Genomic DNA, 27,207 nt, shown 5'->3' with positions numbered 1-27,207 from the left:
AGCGATCCAGCGTCACCGCGCCGCAACGAAACGCGACCAGAAGCAGATTTATGCTGCTGAACCGCTTAACAGTCGAGAACAAACACATAAAACACAGCGACAGGGAAATGCTGTCTCCATGGAGACGACAGCGTCGGCACCAGACTCCGCGGTGTGTTGCGATCAGACAGGTTGCTATGGCAACCAGACATGCCACATACGCATGTTTACCGCTCAAAGTTTGGGAAAGAAAAAAGGAAAAAAGATAAAACAGCTCTTTGGATGTTTTCCTGAAACTTCACAGAGCAGCTGTGTGGGCGTAAAGGGAAACATCAGGGCTGTGGGTTTGGATCCGTCACTTTCTGGACGCTGAAACCTCCTGGAGAGGTCGGAGAATAGTTAATGAAGTCTCTACTTTTAAACATGCAGAAAGGTCAATTGTTTGTAAAAAATGAAACAAATAAAGGATTTTTTACCAGAAAAAAAACCCTAGTGAGTCTCAAAAAACAAATACACCTCAAACTTCAAAGCTAGATCTATCTTTTAATCTTCCCTGCAGAAGTAGGAGCTTGAACAGCAACATTTTACTGTAAATCACTTCCTGAGACACACGTCACAACTGGGAACTTTAAAGTGAATAAAGTTTGACATCAGTGTTGAAGCTTTGGTTTTCAACCGATAAAAACTCTTCGAAATAAGAGCGTGAATATAAACTACTTGCAGTGGGTGAAGATCTGTTTCCTTTTCTGTTTTCATCCCAATAACTTTACTTCAAACATCAAACATAAATGGAATAAAATAAAACGCAGAAAGTAGAGAACAAAAGATAAACATAAATATAACATCTGAGGGCATTAAAAAAAACATTTAGTCTTTCAAGGGCAGGTAGAACTTGAATTTAAGTTAGCATATTAGCTTTCGCTAAATACCATGTTGGTGTAGGAGTTTAGTTTTAGTGCTTTAGATTTAGAGCAGCAAACATTTTAGTTTGCCATTCCCATTATTGGTATAGTAGATGCAAGTATGTGAACTGTGTTAAATTTACCACTTGTCGCCACTAAAAAACTTCAGCTGAAATAAGTATCTGACTCCAACTTTAGCATTAGCTTCCACTAAATACCATGCAGGTGTAGCGTTTTAATGTTAGCGGAACTACTGTTTAGTGCTTTAGGTTTAGCCCTCCACTGGTATATTACATGTGAGTATGCTAACGGTGCTATATTTACCCTAAACAACTTTAGTTGGAGTCTGTGTTTGAAAACGAGGCGCATTACCTGCTTTAAAATGTTAGAAAGCCTAATCTAACAGCTAAAACATTCGCTACCATCGCCTTCCCACATATTCTCAGCCTAAGGCTGTGCTGTGAGTGCTAACCTGTCCAGGTAGTTGACAATGTTTGGGTTCTTGTTTTCCCTCATCACCAGAATCTCGTTGATGATCAGCTCTTTCTTTGGCTGCTGCTGCAGGTTCATCTGTTTAATGGCAACCTGAGAGGAAAGAACACAAAACAAGAAAAATATTGAATAAAACAAAAAAAAACATGTGAGGAGGTGCAAGGAGTTTTTATGGAGAGAAGCGGGCTAATCCTGAGGGAGAAAGTGACGGATTAGCTATAAAATTATCCAGGATGTTTCGAGAAATTAAGTAGGTTGCAGTTTTTCTCTTCTTTGTGTTGTTTTGCTTTAATTAAAAGCATAAATTTAACCAACATTCACTTTACATGTCTCATTAGAAACTTCAAACTAGATTTTTATTTTTAATTGCAACTGAATCTAATTTATAGTGAATATTGTACATTTTCAAACATTTTATTCATGTGGTGTTTTTCTACTTTGCTTAGCAAAATATCCAAAGTAGCTGGTTTTCTTAATGTAATCATCAGAAATGCATCATCTCTCAAGGATAACTTTATTTTTTAAAGTATTGTTGTTTGGCTTTTGTTACAAATTGAAAGAGAAGAAAACAAACCAACCTCTTGTCCTGTAGCGATGTCTATAGCTGTGTACACCGTACCAGAGGCTCTAAAAGGGAAAGGAAAGGCAGGAAAGATATCTTAGAAAATACACAAGTTAATTTCACTTTGATTCATATAATAGACAGATTTATTAAAACTGTTTTAATAAATACATCTGTTACTATGACAGAGCACTCTGTATCAACGTGTACTGACAGAGAGGCATTTGTTTTATAAATAATTGCTTTTAGTGATACAAAAACACCAAAATGCGTAAAAATGTATTTATTTTCTCAGATATCTGGTTATGTGTGGGCTAGGCCTAAAACAAAGTTGAAGGAAATTCATTAAAAGCATGTTGACGTTTAATTATTTAGGTTTTTTAATGACTAAGCTTTACGTAATTACCATGCTTTAATAAAGCACTCACCCCTGTCCTATTTTTTCAAACCGAGTATATTTCTTCTTGGGATCTCCCACGCTAACAATTGTCCCTGAGGAGAGACAAGAAAAGACAAAAGCAGCAGAAATTAACTTCATGAGGATGTAAAAACAGCAGCAGCATAAAGAGCTCCAGAAAAATAATAATAAAAAAAGTTTTTAGTGATAATTTAAAGGTGATTTTATTGGATAGAAAAGTAAAGTGATTTTCTATCAATTTGAAAACTACTCTACAGCATGTCTGTCAAACTCAATAACTTTAATGCTGCATGCAAAACAAAAGGAAAAAACAAATATTGAAGGGAAATAATATAAAAATAGTTTAAATTAAAAAAACAAACAAACAAACATTAGAGGCAGAAAAACACAGCAGTTGAGTAAAAACTGTCAACAGCAGGAAAGATTTGAGGATTAATTCTTGGAAAGGACCACAGGCGATGACGGAGAGAACGAACAGCCAATCAGATTTGAGGATTGAGCGGGAGTGGGCGGGGTCAGGTCTGTCAATCAGAGGCGGAAGGACAAGCAGTTTCCTGCTCTTACCAGCAGAGGGAGACCTGAGCACGTCTGAACAGGCATGGCGCAGGTTTAAAAATATACAGATTTATCCAAACAACATCACTAATACACATCACAGCATTTTATCAGGGGAGTCAAGGTTTATCATTTTTTATTTGAGCTGCATTTTAGTCTCTTTGTTGCCACAGTTGTTAGGCAGAACAGCTAAAAATAGACCAGAAGTTCAGCTCAAACAAAACGCTGCAGCTTAATAATTAAAGTTGGTAAAACTCACTGAGCAGGAAACAATGAGGGATGATATTTTTTTTAAATTAATTGTCAGATTCCTAAGTATCAAATGAACCCTCTTAATCCCGATGCTGCTGCTTCCTCTGATCAAAAATTAGAAACGCTAAACATTTGATTCGTAAACATTAGATCAACTAAAAACATTTTGGTCAAAACCTGATTAACTTATTTCTGGAAAAATAAGCTGCTTTAATGTTAAGGAAGAAAATACTGGAAGATAAATCAGATAAACCTGAGTAAATATAATTGAGCAAACAATAAATAAACTGTACAACATGAGATGCAGTTTGATTCATGTTGTTTAAATAACAGATAAGTTGCAGAAGTCAGCAGCAGCTCAATTTAATCCTTCAAATAAACTCAAAATCTGCTCCCAGAAGGAAACAAAGTGATAAACAACATATGACAAGACAGAAACCAGCAGCTGCTCTCAGTCTGCAGTCAGGAAAAACGGCTCCATCTTTCATTCTGGACCTGTGCACTGCAAAAACACAAAACACTAACTAGTATTTTTAGTTTAGGCTCTAGTGCAGACGTCTTAGTAAATATGAAATAAAACAAAACCAAGTTACAAGTAACTTTTCAGCAAGAATTGGAAGCATGTTTAAGTCATTAATTCTTTAATACGGACTAAAAAAATTACTAGTACCAAAGGAAGATTATTTCAGCTACAATAACTAATTTTTCCATGTTATAAGTGAAATAATCTGCCAGTTGAACCAGTAATTTTTTATCATCACTATTAAAGAATTATTTAATTAAAACAATATGCTATTTCTTGCTGAAAAGTCACATTTAAGTTAGTTTTAACTTAATTAAAGTGTTACAGTGCATTAAATATTTTCACTAGAAACTAAACAAAAATACTTGGTAAGTTTTTGTGCTTTTGCAGATTCCTCCGTTTTCTAAACATAGTATAAAACTGACTATCCAGGTTTTCTTTAGTATGAATTAACTTTATTTTTATTGAGTTCTTATTTGATTTGCATTACTTTGACCAAACAAAACATATCAGTTCAATCAGGATAAATAATTAATTGTTTATTTTTCTATTCGGTCAACAGGAAATAATTTCTGAAATTAATTTGACTTTATTATGATCTAAAACTTAAAAAGTAGAAAATACTGAACAGAGTTTTTTTTATCAATAAAGTAGTATAAGGATGCATAATCAGTATTTGTATAGATTAGATTAAAAATCATTGCTGAAAAGTTACTAGTGAGTTAGTCTTGTCTTATTTAAAGTATAATAAGATATTTGGACTAGAAACTAAACACAATGTTTTGGTCATATTTTGTGTTTTTGCAGAGTCTTGTGCAGCTGTGTGAAACCAGAACAGAAGCAGCCAGACTTACTTAGTTTCTCCAGGATCTCCTCGTCAGACATCTTCTTCTTCTTGCTTTTATCTTGTGCGCGGGGCAGAGACGGGCCGGGGGCGGGGCTTGCGCTGGGGGGGCTGCCGGGAGCCGGCTCTGCAGGTGGGGCGGGGGTGACGGCGGCGGTGGCCGGTGGGATGATGGGGGAAGTGGCTGCATCTTTGGTGGAAGGAGGAGGGAGCGGCTCGATCACTGAGCGGGTGTAAATCTGATGACACAAAAAGGTTAAATAACATGCTGAAACTAAATTAGGCTTCAAAATGTTTGCAGCAATTTAGTACTTAGGGCCTTACTAAGAAAAAAAAGGACAATTATGAAAGTCATAATATTACAAGAATAAAATCATAAAAGAATACATTTGAAATAATATGAGAATGAATCATAATATTGTTGGAATATTAATAATATTCTTTTAATATTATGACTTTATTCTTGTTACTTCACCATTTTTTTTATTTTCTTAGCATGGCTTTAATTCGTCGTAATTTAGAGAAGATCTTTAGCCAAGTTTTAATTTAGCAAGAAACAAGAAATTTATGAAAAGACGATAAAAATGAACTCAATCAAGACGGAACTGAAGATAAATTGAGAGAACAAATAGAAAACAGCAATTTAGACTAATTCTCATTACCAGGCTTTTAGGGCAAGTTCAACGTTTGCTTAATATTTCTAAATCTTGATAGCAAAAAGCAACTTTCAACCTACTTTCAATAGTTTTTGTTACATTTTCTGGCTGATAAAATCCAGAAAAACCTCTGAATAGTTTTTAAAAAACAGATATTTTAGGTTTTCGGACCGTCAGGATGAGAAAAGTCGGTCACTGAATGCAGGGCTGCGTTTGTCTGTGCAGGCATGTTTGTGATGGTGGGAGTCAGTTGCATTAAAAAGCCATCGCCGTGGAAACCCTAATGGCGCCATGTAAGCAGCCTCTCCACCACCACCAGTCTGCGTGTGTGTGTGTGTGTGTGTGTGTGTGTGTGTGTGTGTGTGTGTGTGTGTGGAAGGAAAGATCGGCATACATTAGTACATTTTAAAACTTAAACAAAATGTTTAATTCTCATAATATTGAGTGTTTTACAGTAAAACTTCAGGTTGGTTTATGTTGTTTCTTCCTATGAATGGAGACAGTCCTAACAAAGTTCAGCTTCTATGCACCACAAATCTGGAACAAACTTCCAGAAAACTGCAAGTATGCAGAAACACTGAGCTCCTTTAAATCAGGGCTAAAAACCAACATGGTTAGAGTTTTCTTTGATTCATAAAAACTGGAACATTGATCAACATATCTGATGTAAATTTGCTAAATGATTTTGATGACATTTGATGAAAATAAATATTTATTGGATGTTTCATAATTGGTGACTTTATGATGTTTTCATGATGTAAATTAATTAATTGAACAGATAATTCAGGCCTGTAAGATATAACACCTGAGAATTAATATGGAGCTTTCTGAGCAAACAAATTAAAAATATTAGATTTTTGATTTGATTTTTTAAATCAAGTGTCAATATGCTTTTTGTTTTGTTTTTATAAATAGCATAATCTATCTCAAATATCTAGCTGTTCCCTTGAATCTATTACCAGAGGATTATAGAAATACAACATTAAAGGTTTTTTCTAAACTAAGATTTTACCACAAGGTGTCACTAAATCACACATACTGGATTTTTCTTTTAATCTTCTGCTACTTTTTCACAACAGTTGAGTCATTTTTGGCATTTAATAAACTGCTACACTGAATAAAAGGTATCTCAATGTATTGTTTTATTTTACACCGCAACATTTTAAAAGTCCAACTTGTTACAATTTATTTAAATAATCTTAACTTGTCAGCTTAAGTTAATAGTGTAATATGTTTAGTACACATCTTCATAACTACAGAACAGATCAGTTATCATGAACAAGTTTAAAAGACAAAAGGTAAAATCTGAACGGTTCGGTAAGGGAAAAGCTTTAACACGCCTCACCTGAACTGCAGGGGAACAAAGAGCTTCTTTGAAAGAGTTTCTCTAAATAAAAACCTAAGTTTCACTGTGACTGATCTAAACACTGAAGGCTTTGTCTTCTTATTATATCGACAATCACTCCACTTAGAACATGTTCAGTCAGAGCAAAAAAAAAAAAAAAAAAGACACTGATATGACTGAAAACTGACTTCTTGTTTTATGTTCTTGCCTCTAAATTTATTAAAATTACAGCAGTCATTTAATTTTCTGCAGTAAAAATAGTTTGTATTTAGAGTTAAAATGGTGGATGGAAGAGGATTTTGTTGAGCCTCACAGAGGCATTTCAAGGATAATTTTAACAATCCTATTTTTCTTTACTTTGTGAGAAAAAAACTTTCAAATGAAAAGTTTTAAAGCTGCAGCATGTAACTTTTATACAAAACATAAGTTTTTATATATTTGTTAAAACTGTCACCATGTTATGAAAGTTTGCTATGAGACAGATAATCTGTGAAAAAAAATCGATCTACTCCACCTTCTCCTTGAACTATTATTGCCTCTCGACCAAAACCAACCAATCAGAGACAAGAGGAGGGTCTTAGTGCTGTCAATCAAGTTCTTGAAAAAGGGAAAACTTACTGTTATTATACTTGTTTATCTGTCATTATTGGAGGCTATGCTAACTAGCCGTAGCATTCATGATAGGCTCTACGCCAAATGGAGGGTGATTGACAGCGCTAAGACCCGCCTTCTGGCTCTGATTGGTTGTTTCTAGTTAGAACTGGGGGGAAGGTAAAGGCAACAGTTTCAATAAATATGTAGTAAAATATTTTTGTGTAAAAATACAGAAATATATTTTGCTTTTACATAAAATATTTTTGTATAAAAGCAGTTTTTGACTAAAGTTTAAAGGATGCATGAATTAAAGAAAACGATAAAGAAAGCGTGTTTGTTTCTTACCGATTTGGTGTGCTCAGGGCGGGGGGCGATCACCGGCGGGGGCTCGGCCTCGTCTTCGTCTTCATCCTCGGACACGGTTGCTATGGCGGGCGTCTCCGACACCGCCTTGGAGCTCTGCGTGATGTCACAGGGGAGGAATGGGCGGAGCCTCAGTGACTTTACGGTTACATGAGCGATCATGGACACCAGGCCCATCATTGCTTCCTGCTGTCACTGCGGCTTCCTCTACTGCTTCTTAATCTCATCACGCTGCCGTTCTCCTGCCTATCTTCAGCTCAACTTCTCTCCTCTGCTTGTTGCTCGACTCAACCTGCCTCTCCGTCTGTCCACCTTCCTCATGGTGGGCGGCGCCTGAAAGCCCGGCACAGGTCGGGCTCCTGGAGCCGCGCTCTGTTCTCTCCCGGTGTCTGTGTGGTACTCCGAGGCTCGGCCCGTGGCCAAGCTGCAGGCAGGCAGGCAAACGGTGGAAGGAGGAAAAGATGCTGATTCACAATGCAGGGAGGAAGAGAGCATCTCAACGAGCGCCTCCCTCTCTTTCTGTTCAGCTGTTTGGTTTGAGGGCATCCGTCTGACAATGTTTACAATTTGGATAAAAAGATGGTGTCTATTCTTTCAACCAATCAAAAAATGTCTGAGAAAAAGCTATTTGATGATGGAAAAACAATAAAATGTTTAATCTAAACACAACTAACTATTAAAAATTAGACCAAAAATACTTGGCAAGAGTCTTAATGTTTGGTCTAGTTTGCAACGCAAACATCTAATTACACTTGAAATAAGACTAAACTAACTTACAAGTTATTTTTCAACAAGATACAGTAACTTGTTTTATGTCAACAACTTTTAGTCAGTTCTAGTTGCACTGAAAGATGTTTTCACTTACTATATGTATTTTATTATAAGTTAAGTAATCTGTCAGTGGAACTATAACTTTTTCATGAATGCTAAGGATTATAGACTTAAAACAAGCTCCTATGTCTTGTGAGTTAGTACACTAGAAATAAGAAAAAAATAAATAAAGAAATAAAAATACTTGGTAAAATTTTGTGTTTTTCCAGTGCACCCCCCCCCCAAAAAACCCACTTTCTTTTAATAAATACAGTATAAAACTGACTAGCCAGGCTTTCTGTGGTGTGATTTTATGTTATTTACTGGAATTCTTCTTTGATTTCTATAATTTTTTACCAACTAGAACATAAAGTCACAATGGAGAACCAGCAGTTCAATCAGGAAAAATAAATAAAAATTATGATTTTTCTTTTATTCTATCAATTTAATTTGACTTTATTATGCTATTGACTTTAGGTGCTTGCATTGATTAGATCCAATAAAATAAATGTTACAAGACGTTAGAAGAAAATCCCCAAATCTCACACTTTGGAAAATGTAGCAAATTTTGAAGGTAAAATTATGATAATCTAAGACTTTTAAAGATCTTTCTAAGATATTTACTGAGATTACAGAAGGTGAAATATATACTTCTATCAAAAATACTAGAGAATAATTAACAGAGATCATTTATACAAGTTTTAGAGCTTGTGATTAACCCTAATAACAGAATTATTCTTACCGTTACGATGGAGGAGTTGAAGGCGTCTGCAGTTTTATCTGCAGGGCGATAAAAAGAAAAACTTTTCTCAGGGTTCAGGAGATGCACATCGCTTGGTTTAAGTCTGGAGGTTAATGTTAGACGTAAAAACAAAAACACTTTAATCTGATGATTAATCCTGCTTCATTTTATGCGATGACAAAGTTTCTCCAAGTCTTAAATACATTTTTGACTCCCTTTCTGTGAATGAAATAAAGCGTTGTGTTTTCATACCTGTGAAGCTCATGTATTTTTGGCTGTTGGCCGTTTCCTTTGAGTCGTAGAACTTTAAGACGTCGAGGACGGCCTGAGGATTCTTCTTCTGCTCCAGTTTGGTGATGTTGGACGTCTGCAGCAGACGGGCCCATTGCTCCGGCATGCCCTGCAAAACACACGCAGTCGTGTTTTCATCACTTGTAGGGACTTCACAATGACTTCCATTCATTTCTACAGCCTAACCCTTACCATAATCTTAACCATCACATACCTAACCCTTACCTTAACCTTTACCCTAAACCTAACTATCACATACCTAACTACTAACCCAAAAACAACAATTTCCCTCATGGGGACCAAGAAAATGTCCCCACAAGGAGCAATGGTCCCCATAACCCCACATTGTAGACAGAAATAGGTTCCCATAAGGATATGAAAACCTGGTGCACACACACACACACACACCCACGCACACACACACACACACACACACACACAGTTTATTACTTCATGCACTCATTTCAAGCAACTGCATGACAGCCATTCAGCTTCATGCAGACTTGAAATCTCCCTCTGTGCCGTGCTGATCAGGCCAATCAGGATGGAGCTACTTTTGCTCACTATGAGGTGGAAAAAAAAGTTTTCTAATTGTGATTCTGGTCAGCTTGAAAAACAAATTTAAAAAATTAACTATTTGACTATAGTTGGTATTTTCCCTTTTTTTTTGTCTCCAAGTGTATTCTTCCAGTAGTTTGATGTTTATGTTCATGCTCTTATTTTGAAGTGGGTTCTCTTTCTTTCTTTTTCCCCAAACAACTTTATTTCAAACAGGAAACATACAGGAGCAAAATAAAACTGACACTAGAAAAAAAAACAATCATCTAAATTGTAATTTCATAATTAAATTGGTGTTTGAGTGTTGCAATCTTTCAACGGCAGATATAATTTGAACTGGATTTAGCGATTTAGCATTAGCACTGCTAATGTTTATGATTAGTGCTTTAACTTTTTACTTAGCGATTTTGTTATTTTTATGCTTTTTTTATGACAATAGATTAAAAAGTCCAAGTTCTGTTGCATTGAAGTTTTGAAATGTCCTGTTGGAAAAACTTAATATTTAAAGTCTAATAAAATGTTGGAGAACCGCTGATCAATTCAATCATTTTCCAGACTTTCTGGAAGTTTTTTTAAGCTCCTTTCAGACAAATTCCTGACCATTTTCTGAGAAATCTCTTAATTAGGTTACTTTCATGAGCCCCACTTCCTGAAAAGATGTTAATCAGATGGAGACTTTTTTCTTCAGCTCTGAGTCTTCCTTTGTTCGACACTTGTCTAAAATTAGGGGTTTTTTTCTATTTGTTTTTTATCGCCCTGCAAGGGGTCTTTTGTGGCTCTAGTGTCCCTTTTTCAAAGTAGGCTGACAGGACAGGGGGAAGCAGAGACATGCGGTAAACGTCGTCGGGTCCGGGAGTCGAACCCGTGACGGCCGCGCCACCTCTGAATGTGGGTCGCGCTAACCCCTCCGCCATCACGGCACGCCCCTAAAATTAGTTTTTTTTAAGCTCTCATAATCAGGTAAATCAGACTGGAGTGAAAATACCTCAAAGTAAAAATAAAAAACAGTCTGCAGATGACAATAAGGGATGGACTTGTCGAATAAGTGCTGTCCAACCCAGGAAGGACGTATAACACAGCAGTCTTGTTGTATTTGTACTTTAGTTAAGCAACTGGGTCACATCTCCTTGTTTTCCTGCTCTTTCTCTCGCTCTCTTCTGTCAGAATCAGTCCATCACAAAGCCGCTCACTTTCTGCTCCATCACTCCTCTGACCTTTCCTTCATTTTCCACCCACTCTTTGCTAATCGCCGCTGCCTGTTTAGCAGACAGTGAGGACTCTTTGCATGCAAGTATATCACTGAACTGTGACCCAGAATGCAAACAAGGAAACAATAATCATGCATTCGCAGAAGAGATGGGAGTTTTTTTTAGTTTTGCACACAGTGTTGGACTCGCAGATAAAAGAGCTTGGTCAGGCAGATCAAGTGACTCAGCTCAACAAGATGGCCTTTGTCTGATGAGACTATTTTAAAAAAACTTTTATTCGGTATGTCTGCTTCCATCAAGCTCACGAGCAAACACACAAATATTCACGCAGCAATGAGCAACAGGCGATAATTAGAGCGGCGTTCAGTGGGGAATATTAACAGACTTACAGTAAACTCCCCAGTAACAGCATCAAAACCGACGTGGATGGTGTGCTCAAAGTCTGACGGTAGAGAAATCTCAGGACGTTCCTTCTTCTTATAGGCTGAAAAAAAAGAAGAGAGAGAGAACAAGGACAGTTTAAGGATATTTTAATTACCCAGACGTTTTCTTCTGGCATAAACTGAGATGGATTTGTTGCAAACTGGACCTCAAAAGGCCAAGATGCCATCAGGTTATTAAATCAGCTGTAATAGAAATCCCTCATGGGACAAACCTTTGTGATAAATGAATAAATAAGAAGAAGGAGGAGGGAAAAAAAGAAAACAAAAGAGAATTAATCATAAAAAATACATAAAAAGCAGTTTGTGAGAGAATTATAACGATGGAGACGCCATATGTTGTAATTTATTCCTGAGGGAAATCATAAATCCATATCCTCATGGGATGACAAACAATGCAAGGACCACCAGACGGCTGCAAGGCATCGTGGGTAATCTATGTCTGGATGTGGACATGTGGCGTGAATTAGTCTAAAAAAAGATTTTTATGATTTAAGTAAATCCTAAGAATCACATTTAACTCTAACTAGTGGGTAAAAAGCTGTTTTAATCTTAAGATATTTATAAAAACTAAAATAATATTCTGTGAATTATAAGACTGGCGGGCCACCAGGCTAAACATTGCTTGTTTCATTAATTCAGGTTTTTTTTATTTAGCTATTTTTAAGACTTTATAGTTGATGTTTAGGCATTAATAATGTCTTCCATATTTTCAAAGTTGATATTTTCAAATTTCCTGTCAACTTTAAACATATTTTAACTGAAAACATGGTGGATGACTGCTCTAGTGCCCCAGTCACCAGGATTAACGAGTTTTTCTGTGGGAAACCATGAATATTAAAGGTTATCTCCATTTCTTATGTCTTTTTTTTAGACTGTCTAAGAAGAGCAGAGGTTTTTTAGTGTTCAGTCAGAGGCTTCTTCAAATTTGCTGTAACACAGACTGCTACCGGATAACTTTCCTGCCCACAGTCATCAACATCTACAATAACTCTGGAGAATTTTGAATTTAATTTCCCTTTGGGCTCAATTCATTATTTTTGAATTGAATTAGAATTTAACTACATTTATAGAAGTGTGGATCACAGACTGTAGCTTTATTTTGGTAGATAAAGCTACAGTTTATAACATTACACAAAAAGGGAAAAAAAGCCATTTTACAAACCAATAATGTACTGAAAAAGCAACAGGCTGAAGCTTTACAGCCTCAAGCACCTGAAACAGTTTTCATCCAGATCTCTCTGCGCATGCAGAGGTGTGCACGGCTCGTCTGGTATCCATGTTTTTGCTTCACGCCTTCATCGCTCAGTTATGTGGAAGAGGAAGAGAATCACGAGACTCCACTTCTTCTGCAGCAGCGCTCTCTTTAGTCGTTATTTAACAGAATAAAAAGTCTCTGCAACTTCCCTCAACTTGAGTTTGATGCTAAACTATTATTTTCTACTCTGAGAATAAAAATAGTAAGAGGAAGTCATCATCCTCCTGATTGGGTTCATGCACAGTTTAACCACTGACTCGTGTTCTTATGAAGGCTGACAGGCCAGCGGCTAATTTGTTATTGCTAAGTTTAAATTGCCTTATGAAAAACAAAACAGCAGTAACTGTGCAAACAACATGGATTCACATACAGCTCTAAAAGATTACAAAAAGCAACAATTCACATTTATGGAAAGTCAAGAGTCGTTTAGACTTTAAAATCTGAAAAGTGCTTTTTAGCTAACGATTATTTTAGTAATGGAGTATTTGACAATTAATATTCTGCAGATTTCTCATTCAATCACTTAAGATTTTTTATGCAACACCAAAAATAAATAAAATGCAAATAAACAAATAACTATTCCTATTTTTTTTAAGAAGAAAGTAAACATTTTATTGCAAGAAAGCAGTTCTTTAGTGAATGCTTTATCATTTGTAACAATGGATGCATCTGCAGCCAAAATAACATTTCTAATAGTGTAGGGAAAATCTGTTGATTATTTTATTAACTGATTAATAATTAGACAGCAAAAGATGCTTAATAGGATTTTTTATTTTACATAGAAGGTTTCTAATCTTTAATTGAAAATTTATATTTTGTTCGTACAGTTTAGCTTAATTAATAATAGTGTAGTTTTGAGTCTGTGCTCCAGCTAAGAATGAAACAATTACTAAATTAGTTTGTAATTATTCTAATAATTGATTGCTCATTATTAATCCCGTTAATTGTTTCTTTTGCCCAAATGCTTATTTTAATTACTTGGTCCTATTTCATTTTTAACAATATTAAATCTATAGGTGGCCCGTTATTTTTTAAGAAGACTTATTTTCATGTACGGTAAGACTTATTATTAAATAAAACATAAACATGTTTACTGCTTAATGAAAGGTGTGTGTGTGTGTGTGTGTGTGTGTGTGTGTCAGAACTGCAGCCGGAGCAACACCTGCTGAGATCAAAGTTAAGCCTTCATGTCGGCTTTAATAAGGATTAACAAACAACGCGTTGATAATCTTCATCGGGTCTGGAGGAAAAAAAAAAACATTGAAGATTATCATCGACTGAGTTATTCAGAGCGTTTCAACGAGCTGGGTGGCGAGGAGGAACCACACATCTTCCTCCTTCCACCTCAACAGGAAGTGGTGATTTAACACCAACTGTAAAACATTTGAGCCACTTTTAGTTGTGTCTACCATCTTTTGCTCTTTATGTCAAATAAATTTAGCAAGTTTTAGATTTTGAACCTAAATGTGAGTTTGTGGAAGATAATCTAACAGTAGTAAGTTGTGTTGAGTTTTTAGATTAGCACTTATAAAAAACTGAAAGAAGAAAAAGCCAGGAATGGGAATTATTTCCCAGAATGCTTAGCGGCATGTTTTTGTATCCTGAGATGGAAGTGCGTTACACTGATCTGACTCTTGTGTTTTATTAAGACATATGTTTATTTTAATATCCTGTTCACACTAAATGTTTCTGAGCCGTTTACTGCCTAATAAAATCAATGTAAAGATGTTCAATATTTATTTTTAAGTAGTAGTAATTGAATGCAGTTATTTATCAATATTTTTACCAGTCTGTTAATGGGTTCTATCAGACAGTCTGCTGTAACCGGCCCCTTGAGGACGTTTGTGATGTTGTTGTGGCCCAAAATGAAAATGAGTGGAGAGCACTCACTCTTATCGCTCCCAGTGAGGATGAATCGGATGGAGCGGTCTTTCTTCTTCTTGTCCTCCGGGTTGGGCGGCAGCGGCTTGGAGCCGTGGTTCAGGGGCGTGGGGTCCTTGTTGCAGGAGCCGATCATGGTGCTGGTGTTCCTCATGGGAGGAGCTGGAGGCTTGTCCTCGACCTCCCCATTATCAGACATCTTCAGATAGGCTGCAGCTGGCCGCTCCTGCACAGAAACGGACCAATCACAGGGAAGATGCTGTCAGAGGACAAAACGTCAGCAAATAACACTCAAGATAAGTAAATATTCACCAAATTATTAGGATTCAATCACAACATTGTTAACTTTGATTTAGCTGCATTGTACTGCCTTGTTGCTGAAATGTAATCTCATTTGGCAGATTATTTAGATAAAAGAATCTGCCAAATGAATAAACCAACAATTCTAGTTCATAATTAAAGGGGGCAAACAAGTTAGAATAGGTATATCACCTACATAAAATATGGTTAATTTTTTTTTAAACAAATCCGTCCTCACATAATGAGATTTCGCTTTTTGTACTCATTTCAGAATCAGCTGTTTAAGCAAATAACCTGCTGCTGGCCACGCCCCCCAACTTAATGTTCACAGATGCACGACTGTACAATGGTACATCTTTGAAAAGCATTAGTAGAGCCTCCTGCAAAACCAACAAGAGTGCAACAAGTGGTTTCTAGATGTTAAGTCAACAACTAAAATACTTGTCTTCTCCAGCAGCCATTGTACAGCGCATACAGGGGTAAAACCAGCTGACCAAATGTGCTGGGTTGCTAGGTGACAGGCAGCGCCACAATCGGGAGGTTTTTGAAACGGCTCGTTTTCCAGACACTAAAAAACATCAACTTATTTCCATAAAACGGCTGGAAAACAGAAATACAAAAACATTCAAAAAATAAACCCATACATACATATATACATGTAATGTGTCAATTTATGAAATAAACAACTACATGAGAAATGCATTGCTTAAAAGTTACTATATGCTAAAATCATTTATAATTATTGTTTTTCTTATGTGATTTCTGGGCTGCAGTGCTGCATAAAATACTTTAAACGGTCCCAGTGGTTCATCATATGGCACAACTCACATCTGATTGGTCGGCCTCTACAGGAAGTCCACTGCAGACCAATCAGAGCAGCGTTAGCCCCGCCCACTGAGTTTGAAGTAGGTCGATTGTCAAAATTACAATCATATATTTCCATATAGCTGGGTATGGAGAGCTTTCGTGATCTGCTATAAATAAATAAGAAAGTAAGTAAATTCAATTATTTTACTATAAAAGCTGGAATAATCTGTAGCAATATGAAGCTACATTTTTATGCACATCCTGTCTGTAAAAAGGAAATGTGTTTCTTTGGATCTCAGACGTCAATGCTTTAGTTAATGGAACAAAATTTCCTTCCGAGGGAAAATCTTCTAAAATAAAATAAAATAAATGGACAGAGAGTTTCCATTTTCTCAGAGCGGTCAGTTTGATCTACAAACACCAAGCTGACTAAATCACAGTGTGTGTTTTTTCTGTTAACATGCGTGTACTGACTCAGAGCTTAATGAGTCTTGGTCGAAAGATAACACCACATTTATCCACTTTGATGTGTAAGTGTAACCTGCAGTTTGCGCACACAGCTGAGAGGCAAATAAAAAAAAAAAGCCAACTTAATGACCGGTTCTGCCACACACAGAAATACACAATCAAACACTGAAGCTAGGAGCTAACCTCTTATAAATGCTCCAGTGAGCAGAGAGTCACGAGGAGGATGTATGTAGGTCAGAGCTACACGAGCAAATCAACAAACAGAGGAAAACATTACATTTACAGAAAACACAATGAAAAAGAAAAAGTTCTCCATATGTTTTCAACTCTTTGTACAGGAAAGTTGCTTAATATTTCTGTCCTTCCACCTTAACGCATAAACGGAAACGGCTCCTGATGGACTAAATTTGTCAAAGCTAACTAAATAACTCACTCTGACTAAAATAGAAAATACTATTAGAAGAGACTGAAGTAACTCTGAACAGAGACTAAACTCCTGTTACTCTGTTTACAGGCTCTTGATTGCGCTGCACCTTTTTAAATGTAATTGTTAAAAATGCTCATTTGAAAATTTCACAACGTTGTGTTATTGGGAGACACTATTTACAAAACTTAAACACCAATTACAGAGTCTTAAAAAAGGCAAAAGTCATCTTGTGATTTTCTAGATCCTGTTTTGTTTAGCAATGTCTGCAGCTTGGTGCAGGAGTTTGAACTATAAACCCAGTTTAACCAGTCTTTGCTGTTACTGTTACTGGTGAATAAGAAATCACTGTTCAAGATATAAAAACAAATTATGTTTAGCCTGGCGGGGCATTTACTGATCATCCATGAGGTCGATCTCTGAAGATCACCGATCTTTGCCGATCACCTGGATTGGCTGTTAATTTTTTGCATTAGGTATAAATGATACTAAATGGTCTTGCAAAATTTTAAAAGATCTGGCAATAAATTTACCTAATTTAGACATAAACATGCTAAATACTTGGGGGCTACAATACAGCAGTTATTCAGTCAAAAAGACAATTGAAAAACCTGCAGTCAGTAAAAACTATTTAACAGTAAGGCTCTCAGCAGCCTAAATTATACATAAATCAAATAAATCTCACAAAACTATCAAATAATGTCAAGTAAAAAAGGAAATATTTATTCAAAGTTAAACACAGGTTGCATCACAATAAACAATCCTGAGTTACTGAATCAAACCCTCCATGTTGTTTTGTGCTGGTTCTGATCTTTCTGACTGAGTAATTCTGCAGAACACAGGAGGAGGCAGGAGCTCGATTTTTTTATTCAGAGATTATCCGTCTTATGTTAGGACAGCGAAAGTTTTAATATAAATGCAAAATATTTTGTCTGTTTAACTTAATGCTGCAGCGTTAAGCAGCTGTTCAGTGTGAGAGCAGAAACGGCGCTGCGCAGAAATAGATTCATTGTGATGCATTTTGACGCGCTTCACCCCTGAATTTCCCGCCGCAACACGCAAACGTCCCCACTCACTCGGAGCGTCACAGTTCCACGCGACATCGCGTGGGATTTGTTGCCGCGCGCTTGCGCAGTGTGAAGGAACGAGGAGATTAACTCACGCAGGCTGCGACGTCAGATACACGTGATCGGTTTTGGTGATCGGCAACGAGAGACAGTGATCGGCGATCACCGATCATACACTTTTTCAGGCGATTGTGATCGGTGGCCGATCGATCGGCACACCTCTACCCCACATCTAATGTTATTTTTCAGCTGTTTGAAGAGATCTGCATCCTGAAATACAAAAATAAAAAATACTCATCAGGACCAACAAAAGGCTTCTAGATCTTACCTTGTTTAAGTGTAGAGCTCAATTTTTAACCCCAAAAATAAAAGCAAGAAACAAATCGAGAAGTTTTTCAGAAGGAAAAAACAGCTGAACCTCCTCAGAGCCTCAGTCCAGGAGACTGAAACCGTGAAGCCATGTGGACTTTTAACCCGTCCTGCCTCCCGCAGACGGTGACATCAGCTTGGTGTCAGAAGGTGAGTCACACGTGGAAGCAGTAAAAGTTCACAACCATCCCAGAACCGTTTGGGTCTTTTAATCCGGCACCATGACCCCAGAGAGAAAACGTCACCTGCACACGAAGGGCAGTAAGCACTTAGAGAGGGTGTGTGAGTGTGTGTGTGTTTGTAGCCATCTGCATACAGACAGTTGTTGTTTAGAAGAAAGTGATGGAGTCTTTATTGTCTGCTTCACACACACACACACACAGAGGGAGACAGCAGATGTCTCAAATTTCAAACACTCCTGACAGTTTCAGCAGAACCTGGTTTCCAAACAATCCCATACTGTCTACTACAAAACACACACACACACACACACACACACACACACACACACACACAACTGAATACAAAGTTACATCTATTGATCTGAAAGGATTCCCCGTCTTATTAAAAATCCTAATAACTTGATCTTGATTTTTATTGCTCAGACTGACGCTACAGACTTGTTTCAACTTAGATTAAAAAGAAATTAGAAGATATTTAACGAAATATTTCTGTTTAAATCTATTCATAATCACAGATGCGATCAGTACTGATGGGAAAAAGGAACCTGGGAGGAAGTATTCAATAATTTGCTTATTTTTCCGTAGAATGTTAATTTAAGTAAAAGTCACGTAATATGAATACAGCAATGTGGACTTTATGAAACGCACCTGCTTAAAAATACGATGGCATATCAGGATCTGATGAAGATTATTTAGTTTTTTTAATTACAAGAACAGTCACAATATTTTCAGAATAAAGATGCAGTATTAGCAGAAAAGAGAGTCATCAGTGTTTTTAATGAGGAAAACAAGTTTTAATAGTTACCAGCTTGTGGTTGTTTCTTAAACACAGATAGTGTTGTAATAAATTTCAAGCTAATTTAATTATCTGTAAAACCGATATTAAAGTACAACTTAATAAGATGCTCAACATTCCTGACTTTCATTTTTGGCTATTTTTTTGTGATCCCGTAAAATTACTACGTCTTTCTTCTAATATTCAAACATTATTCTGAAAATATTATGACTTTATTCTTGTATTATTATAACTTTATTCTGATAATATTCCAACTTTAATCTTGTACAAATATTTTCTAATATCATGACTTCATTCTCCAATTTCTTTTTTCCTTATTCTGGGTCAAATATTCTGTCGCAGGAAAATAAGCCTCACTGGAACATACAGTATATATTCTAACTGACCAAATATGACTCTATACAAATTACTCAAACTTTGCACAAAATCATGAAAAAAAGAGACATTTAAATTTCCGCTGCTTTTTTCCAACTAAGCAGGAAACAAATGTGTTAGCGAGAGGAGAACGTTTTAGCTTTCTGCATCTCGCCACTAAGGTATTAAGGTCATATTACCATTAAAGGGAAAAGGAAGAGAAGCAGCAACTAAATATACACAAAACTTCTTAACCTGTTCAGGTGATTAAATCATCTTAAGTTTAAGATTAAAAAGCAACAAATCTAAAGCAAAATAAACATTTTCTGACAGTGATTTAAAAGGAGTACCAAGACAGTGTAAACGTGGTGAGGAAAATGCCAGACTCCTCCTGCAGCACCGGTCTCACACACACACACACACACACACACACACACACACACACACACACACACATACACACACACAGAAACACAGTGTGTGTGTGTTAGGAGTGTGTGAGTGATGAGGAGGCACCACGCTGTCAGAGACCTTAGATGATATCCTGAGTTGGATCAGGATCCCTGCAGAGATGATTACAGAGACTCTCTGAGTCTCAAATCATCTGAACTGTCAAATCCGGCCAATTCTGAGTTACAAAGATGATCTGGGCTGGAAAACCCATTAATCCCAATTCATCCCTCTTCAGATTACCCAATCTGGACTCCGAGGAGTCAGACTCAGAACTAAAATATCTGCAAAGAGAGCCAAGATGGGGAAAAACAAAACAAAAAGGTCAATCAGCAATGGTTTCGTAATGGAAACAGAATAATTATTTTAATTATTGATTATTATGACAGTTAATTGGATAAAGAAAATTGCCACATTCTGCAGATTTTTCATTTTACATCTTAAGCCTTTACTAATATGTCAAATGAAGAAAATAAACTATTCAATTCCTTTTTGAATGACAAAATAAACATTTTATTGTATAAATTGCAATAACAGTATTCCTTTAGTAAGCTCTTGATATTTTGTAGCAAAGGATGAATCTGCAGCTGAATTACTTCCATCATCAACATGTGAAAAGCTCAGTCCTTCCTGCTTGATCAGTGGAGCTGATCTGGTGACTATTTTTATTATTTTAAAATAATAATTAGATAAAGGTGCTTAAAAGGCATTTATTCACAGAATTTGAACCAGGTGAAGTTAAAACTACGACACTTAAAGATTTCTGGGTAGAAGATTTTTTAGACAAAGATTTTTTTAATCTTAAATTAAAAACTTTGATATATTTTGTACAGTTTTGCTGCTCTGATTGTGTTATTCTTTCTAGTTATTTTAGAGTCTCTATACTCCAGTTAACAATTAATAGATTACTAAATTAGTCCAAGTCTAACCTCTAGTGCACAAGAACAGCGATTACACCTGCTTCTTATTTATAAACATAAGTGAACCCAAAATAGGAACTTGCTGTTTCCATCCGATTTAAATGGGTCAGAAGGAACCAGGTGCTGCAAATTAAAGGACCCAAATAACTGATCTACTTTGGTTCGACCACATCTATGAATTAAAGACAGGAAGGATGTTTGTCTGCTGGTCTGAAGCGTGCAGGCGCGTTTTAATTCAGTACTGAGGAGGAAAAACAGAATTAATGTTATGAATTATTTAAAGTCCTTTATTCCACATAAAGAGTTTTAAACTCATTTTCATTTTGGGCCGGCATAGTGGTGGCGGGGTGATGGCACCGTGAAAACCCCCCCAAAAAACAGACAGGAAACAAATACTGTTGAATTATGGGATGTTTTTGGTTTCCACACAAATTTCTTCCATTTTCGTTCATAACAAATCAGTTTTGCGCCTTAGGATGTGATTAAGCACGTCAGAAACAAATCAACTCTAAAAAATCTGGTCCGTGAATTTAATAAAGTGTCATTTAGCTGCAGCATAAAGTCTGTTATTCCATTATCCATCTAATGTGTGCAGGCCTACGTATAGAGACATTCATTATTTATTTATTTTTTCTTTGAAGAGTTTTTTTTGCAGCTCTAGTGGCTCGTATTTTTTGCGACAGTAGGCAGACAGGAAAGAGGGCGAGGAGAGGGGGGAAAGGTCGCCGGGACCCGGAGTCGAACCCGCGGCGTCCGCATCGCGGACTAAGGCCTCCAAACGTGGGGCGTGCTAACCCGCTGCGCCACCGCAGCACGGCCCGATAGAGACATTCGTTATTCACGCCGGCACATCTAAAGAGACGGACGCCGGAGTGTGTCAGCACTTCCTGGGAATGAAGTATCAGCAGCAGCAGACACATTTACTGGAACATTTAACAACATCTTACATACAACTAAAATCTGACTAAGACGCCCATATAAAATAAAAAGCGTTTGCATAACTTCCAGTGTGAAGCATGACCAATAGATGGACAGACACGTAGACAACCAGAGGGTGAATCTGGATTCCCTTCAGCTGCTCTGAGGAATCCCACAGGCTGCTAAATAAGCAACAGCACCGTCCAAATTTCCTCCGTTTGCTCTTACATAATCAGCTGCACCGACTTTGTGTATTTCTCAGCGGCTGAGTCAAATTAACAGGACAGAGATTTCAGTTAAAAGCCTTTTACCTGTGCCAAACTGCCTGCTCTTCTAAATGGTTACATAATCTCAATAATTCGAAGTAATTATTCCAAAAGTACTTAAACATCCAGATTTATGTGATCAAGACAGAAAGCAGTAAATGATTGAGGCAGGACAACGACTGGCCATGCAACTGGAGGAGAGGAGAGGAGAGGAGAGGAGAGGAGAGGAGAGGAGAGGAGAGGAGAGGAGAGAAGAATGTTTTTTGGGGAAAAAAGGAGACTACAAATTCCATATCACCCTGAAAGCACCATCCCCACAGTTAAGACATGGTAGTAGTGGCATCATGCTGTGGGGATCATTTATTACATAAATCCCCCACATTTATACAATAGAGTCGCACAAAGCAGCACACAATTTTAGCAAGGGAACTATTGGCCATGCAAGTGAAAGAAAAGAAAAGAAAAAAGAAGAAAAACTGGAATGCTCCAGATGGAAGCATGTCCATATATCAGAACGGCCCAGTCAAAGTCAAGCCCTAAACTCAGATGAGAATCTGAAGGGAGATTTGAAAAGTGACCTTCACCATTCCTCTGCTGCTGAGCTTAAGCTACATTTAAGCTACATATTGAGCTTTTTAATCAATATTTCTTGAATATTGATTTTAAAAAAGCTATGGCAGATTTTCTCACTCATAACATGGTTATAAGTGAAAAGTCTTCCAGTTTTTAATCAATAGTAAAAAATTATTGACTTAATCAGGCTCTTGTATCGTGTTGAAAAGTTATTTGTAGGTTAGTTTTGTCTTATTTCAAACTCACTAATATATTTGCACTTAAAAACTAGACCAAATACCAAATGGTGAGAAGATTTTGTGTTGTTGCAGTGTAGGAATTTTTAGACAAAATCTAAAGTATTTGTGCTTTCGTCTGTAACCGCCGCAAAAACCAGGATCCACATATTTTTACTTACCTTCATGGTTTAGGTTTCATTCAGATAACAAGGAATGTCTGGTTTTACATAGCGTAGTCATTTTTTGTTAGTAGCTGAAACATTTGCATTGAAGTAATAAAAACCTAACTTCTGAACTTCAGACTTTTAGGAAAGCTGCAGTGGCAGAGCCAGCAGGGGGTCTGGTTCCCTCATAGCCCAGGGGAACAATGCACCTCCAGGCAACCAGATCCAACAGAGCCGCTAGCTGGTGCTGACAGATTCGGTTTGTCAGGTAACATAAATACCAGACATAAACAAAACAGAGACTAAGAGGGACTAGTTGAGGACAAATGGATCCTGGTTTAACGCACCTGGATCAAATGATGGCTCATTAGAGGCCTTAGGAGAGGAAAACACCGACATGCTGAGAAGGTTGTTACTACCACCAGGGAGAGAACTAAAACATGCAGGATGCCGGCCCTCGAGAACCAACTTTGGGCACCCCTGAGATAAAGTAAAGCAACAAAAATAGAAACTATTGAAGCAGGAGACCGAACCATCTCACTGCATCTCATTTCATCCTGACTGAAGCCCCGATGACAGAACGAGAAATGAAACCGTCTCGTTTGTCTGCAGACTCAAACCCGAGGGCGCAGACTTCAAACGTATATTTTAACATAATTTACAGACCACATTTGAAAGCATTCATAAGAATACATCCACTGAGAAACAAGTCTGTTTCCATACAATCTCACAATGTCAGCTATTTGATTTTCAAGTGTATTAGCATAAAAATCCTTTGCTATGTCGGCACAGTTCCTCTAGAAAGCTAGTTTATCATTTTATCCTAACAGTACAAATATTGCATTCAACAAATATCAGCAAAAGCTTGAGAGGCTTAAGCCAGAAAGTTTCAGTAAGTCAAATTCTGGACTTTTTAAGACCTTCTACATGACACATTGAATAAAACAAAAAACTGAAAATTTAGAGGATGCTTGGCAGTTCCTACTGTATTATGATTAAGCAGAAATTTCAGCTAAAACAGCCAAAATTTCTGGAGTTTCTCCCACTGAATATTGGTTCTCTACAACTTTAACCCATCTTAACCCCATCACACACGATAGATGCAAAGCAGACAGCTAGCTAGTTAGCAAGAGCATATTAGCAGCTAGTTAGCGGTAGCCTTAACTGCCTCAAGTAACAGAACACAATGAAGATGTCTGCCTGTGACTTAAATTTTTGCCTGACAGAAAAACTCTGCAGGAGAAAAACCAAACGCTGGTCATGATGAAATTTAAGACCTGATTGACATATTTAAGGCCAACTTGCCTTTTGTTTTATGAATTTATGACACAAAATGTAAATTCATAGAACTAAATGTAAGCAGAGTTACATTATGGATTTACAACATTTTTAGGGCTTTAATATTAGATCCTCGTGTGTCAAAAAACAAATATAGCTCCGTATATTAGCAGCTAGTTAGCGCTAGCTGCAACCGCATCGAGTCACAGAATGCAGTGAAGATGTCTCAAATTTTTGCCTGACAGAAAGTGCCACGAGAAAAAAAAAAAGAAACTATGAATACAAGACTAATAGTCCTGCCAGAACAAAATGCAAGACCTTTGATTAACATATTTAAGGCTAAATTGTTTTGTGTTTTATGAATTTAAGGCACTTTAAGACACTTTGGGCATCAATTCATGAATTGAAAGCATACATAAGCATACATCGACTGAAAAATAAGTTGGAAAATGTTAATATTTTGTTATCGTCGATGATTTTGTTGCTCCCTGTGTGTCGAGTCCATCACCCATGACAGATGCACACAAAGCTAGCTAGCTAGCAAGGGTATATTAGTGGCATATACAGTAAGTTAGCGATAGCCGCAACCGCCTCAAGTCAGAACGCAGTAAAGATGTTCAAGTACGACTCAAATTTCTGCCTTACAGAAAAGTCCCTACATGACAAAATTTAAGACCCGTAGTTAAGATATGTAAGGCAAACTTACATTTAGTTTCATGAATTTAAGACATTTTAAGAATGCACTGACATCCGGTGAATAAATAAATCTGGCAGCAGTGGATGACAAGTTCATTCACACTCATTAAAGTATACAAGCCAAAATAATCACCTTCAGTCACCCGTCGCTGTGTCGCCGCTTCAGAAACTCATTTGAGCTTCTCATAAAATAAATTAATCCACAGTTTGAATCCAATCCCAGACGAAGCATAAGTGATAAAACTTTGTGAGCTGTTTTCACAGCTGATCCATCCAGCCAACACATGCAGAACTTTAATTAGTTAACGACCACATCAGAAAAAAGCTGTTTGGGGAGCAAAAATAGAACGTCTTTTGTCATGTGGCAAAAGTGTGTGAGTGTTTGTGTGGGAGGGAGAGAGAGAAGGAGACAGATGGTGATTCTGAAGAGGAGGACATGGCCAAACATCAGATAAAGGACACACAAAAAAGAAAGAAAGGGAGAAAACAGGAAAGTATGAGAGAGGGATGGTGTTGAGAGGAAGGTGGGATGAGGAAAGTGACAGAGAAACTAAATGAAAACAGAATAAATTTAAATATAGGTAGAGAAGAGAGAAAGGAAAGAGAGGCTGCGTGACTGAGGAACAGACTGTGTGATGGTGGGGGGCATGTCCATGTCCACACACACACACACACACACACACACACACACACACGCACACACACATACACACACACACACACACACACATCTTTGTTCCCACAGCATGACAAATACAAAAGCTCCACACTTCAATAGTTCAGGCGTTTGGTGTTATGCTACAGCTCAGGTACAGACAAAGGGGAATCTGTTAGATGTCTGTTTCACTCTAATTTTAAACCTCAGTTCCTGCTTCACTCGAAGTCGTGTCAGGTTTCTCCTGGGGGTTTTTGTTTTCTGTTTAGGTTACACTTGAGAGGTTTCAGACCAATATAGTTCTAATATTAGTCAAAGATGAGCTGAATCAGAATGCTGTTTCAGCAGCCATACCAAAACCTTGTTCCCACATGGCCTGTAAAAACAAGACATTACTTCAACTGAACCTGCCTGACAACATGAAGTTAGGCATAAATGTATCAAAAAAGCAACATTTCAAGGCCTTAGGGTGTTTTCATACCTGATAGTACAGAAAAATTTCAACATTTGCTACATTTTCAGGTGCACTGTCAATTGAACAAAACCTTTTGAAAAAGCTGTTCCCCTCCTCACCTGAGGGGGCACTGCACCAAGAACCACTGAAGAAAACTACATAAAAACCTCTGAAGACAATGAGCTCAGCTTCCTTCTTCACAAAATGTAAACAAAAATGAAGTGGCGTCAGAGTTTAGCGTTTGCAGGATTTCATCTTTTACCTTTGGCTAAAGATCACAAATAATTCTCCCGCTAGCGCTAGAATCTCACATTTGTTTTTGTTGCATTTACCCAGAATGCCCTGCAATGTAGTCCAATTACTGCTTTTTACGCATTTGCATTCAAATTGCACCAGAATTCACTTCAAACGAACGGACACCGAGAGCTGTAGGCGGACCAGTGTTCGGGTTTTCTTAACTTGAATGCAAAATATAAAGAATTTAAATAAAACTAATATTTCACTAATGTCCTCAAGAACTGCTGATAATTTTGAAAGGAACAGAAAATGTTGAGTCAAGCAGATCAGAGCACCTTAATTACTCCAACCTAAATCAATTCCTGCTACTCCAACCTGTTAACTCAGATTAATGGCGTTGGGATGGATGCCAGGAACTGGAGCGCATTCAGTGCTCTTGGCAGTGATTAAGGATGTGATTTTTCCGACGTTCACCCGAGACGACAACCAACGATGGAGAAAAGTAGCAGGACGTTAAATCCTGAGTGATGGAGCGATGATTCAAGCTGCGGTTTCTGTGTGCGCCGCTTTGCTAAAAAGCTCTGCGGAAAAATCCAGAATGAGTAACGCTTCTTTGAAACAATAAAAGCATGATTGTTAAACCATCATTTGCTAAATGTGACTGAGGTGAAAAAAATGCTTTTGATGAAGAAAAGGTTAAAAAATATGTATAATTAATGCCATTTATTACAAGAGTTATGATTTAGCATAAAGCAGATGGCTGAAACTCAATCTGAATAATCCATATTATAATTTTGCCTAGATTAGTGGGATTGGTGCAGCCACACAAAGATCAGATTTCACCTTGCAGACTCGTAAGATAATGCAAACAATGTGATCATTATCTGCAGGTTTGTGTGTGTAACACATTGATTATACGGGTTATTGTAGGAGATGGA

At 37.2% G+C, this 27,207-nt stretch overlaps 1 protein-coding gene across 2 annotated transcripts in view; it reads right to left on the bottom strand.

Moving 5' to 3' along the window:
• The window catches only part of pak1 (p21 protein (Cdc42/Rac)-activated kinase 1), a 57,753-nt gene that overhangs the window by 9,547 nt on the left and 20,999 nt on the right, over positions 1–27,207 (bottom strand). The window contains exons 1-10 of one of the 2 annotated variants that reach the window (XM_032591054.1): positions 25,057–25,467; positions 14,683–14,899; positions 11,484–11,578; positions 9,290–9,437; positions 9,038–9,075; positions 7,468–7,581; positions 4,538–4,766; positions 2,364–2,427; positions 1,952–2,000; positions 1,354–1,466 (exon numbers count right to left, since the gene is read on the bottom strand). In XM_032591054.1, coding sequence (XP_032446945.1) covers positions 1,354–1,466; positions 1,952–2,000; positions 2,364–2,427; positions 4,538–4,766; positions 7,468–7,581; positions 9,038–9,075; positions 9,290–9,437; positions 11,484–11,578; positions 14,683–14,872 — 1,040 coding nt within the window. In that variant the 5' untranslated portion in view covers positions 14,873–14,899; positions 25,057–25,467. Of the gene's footprint in view, positions 1–1,353; positions 1,467–1,951; positions 2,001–2,363; positions 2,428–4,537; positions 4,767–7,467; positions 7,582–9,037; positions 9,076–9,289; positions 9,438–11,483; positions 11,579–14,682; positions 14,900–25,056; positions 25,468–27,207 lie in introns of those variants that run through there. The other variant, XM_032591053.1, reaches the window with a different exon arrangement.

The sequence above is a fragment of the Xiphophorus hellerii genome, chromosome 18, assembly GCF_003331165.1.
Source record: "Xiphophorus hellerii strain 12219 chromosome 18, Xiphophorus_hellerii-4.1, whole genome shotgun sequence".
Taxonomy (NCBI): Eukaryota; Metazoa; Chordata; class Actinopteri; order Cyprinodontiformes; family Poeciliidae; genus Xiphophorus; species Xiphophorus hellerii.
This window is presented reverse-complemented; position numbering and strand designations above follow the sequence as displayed.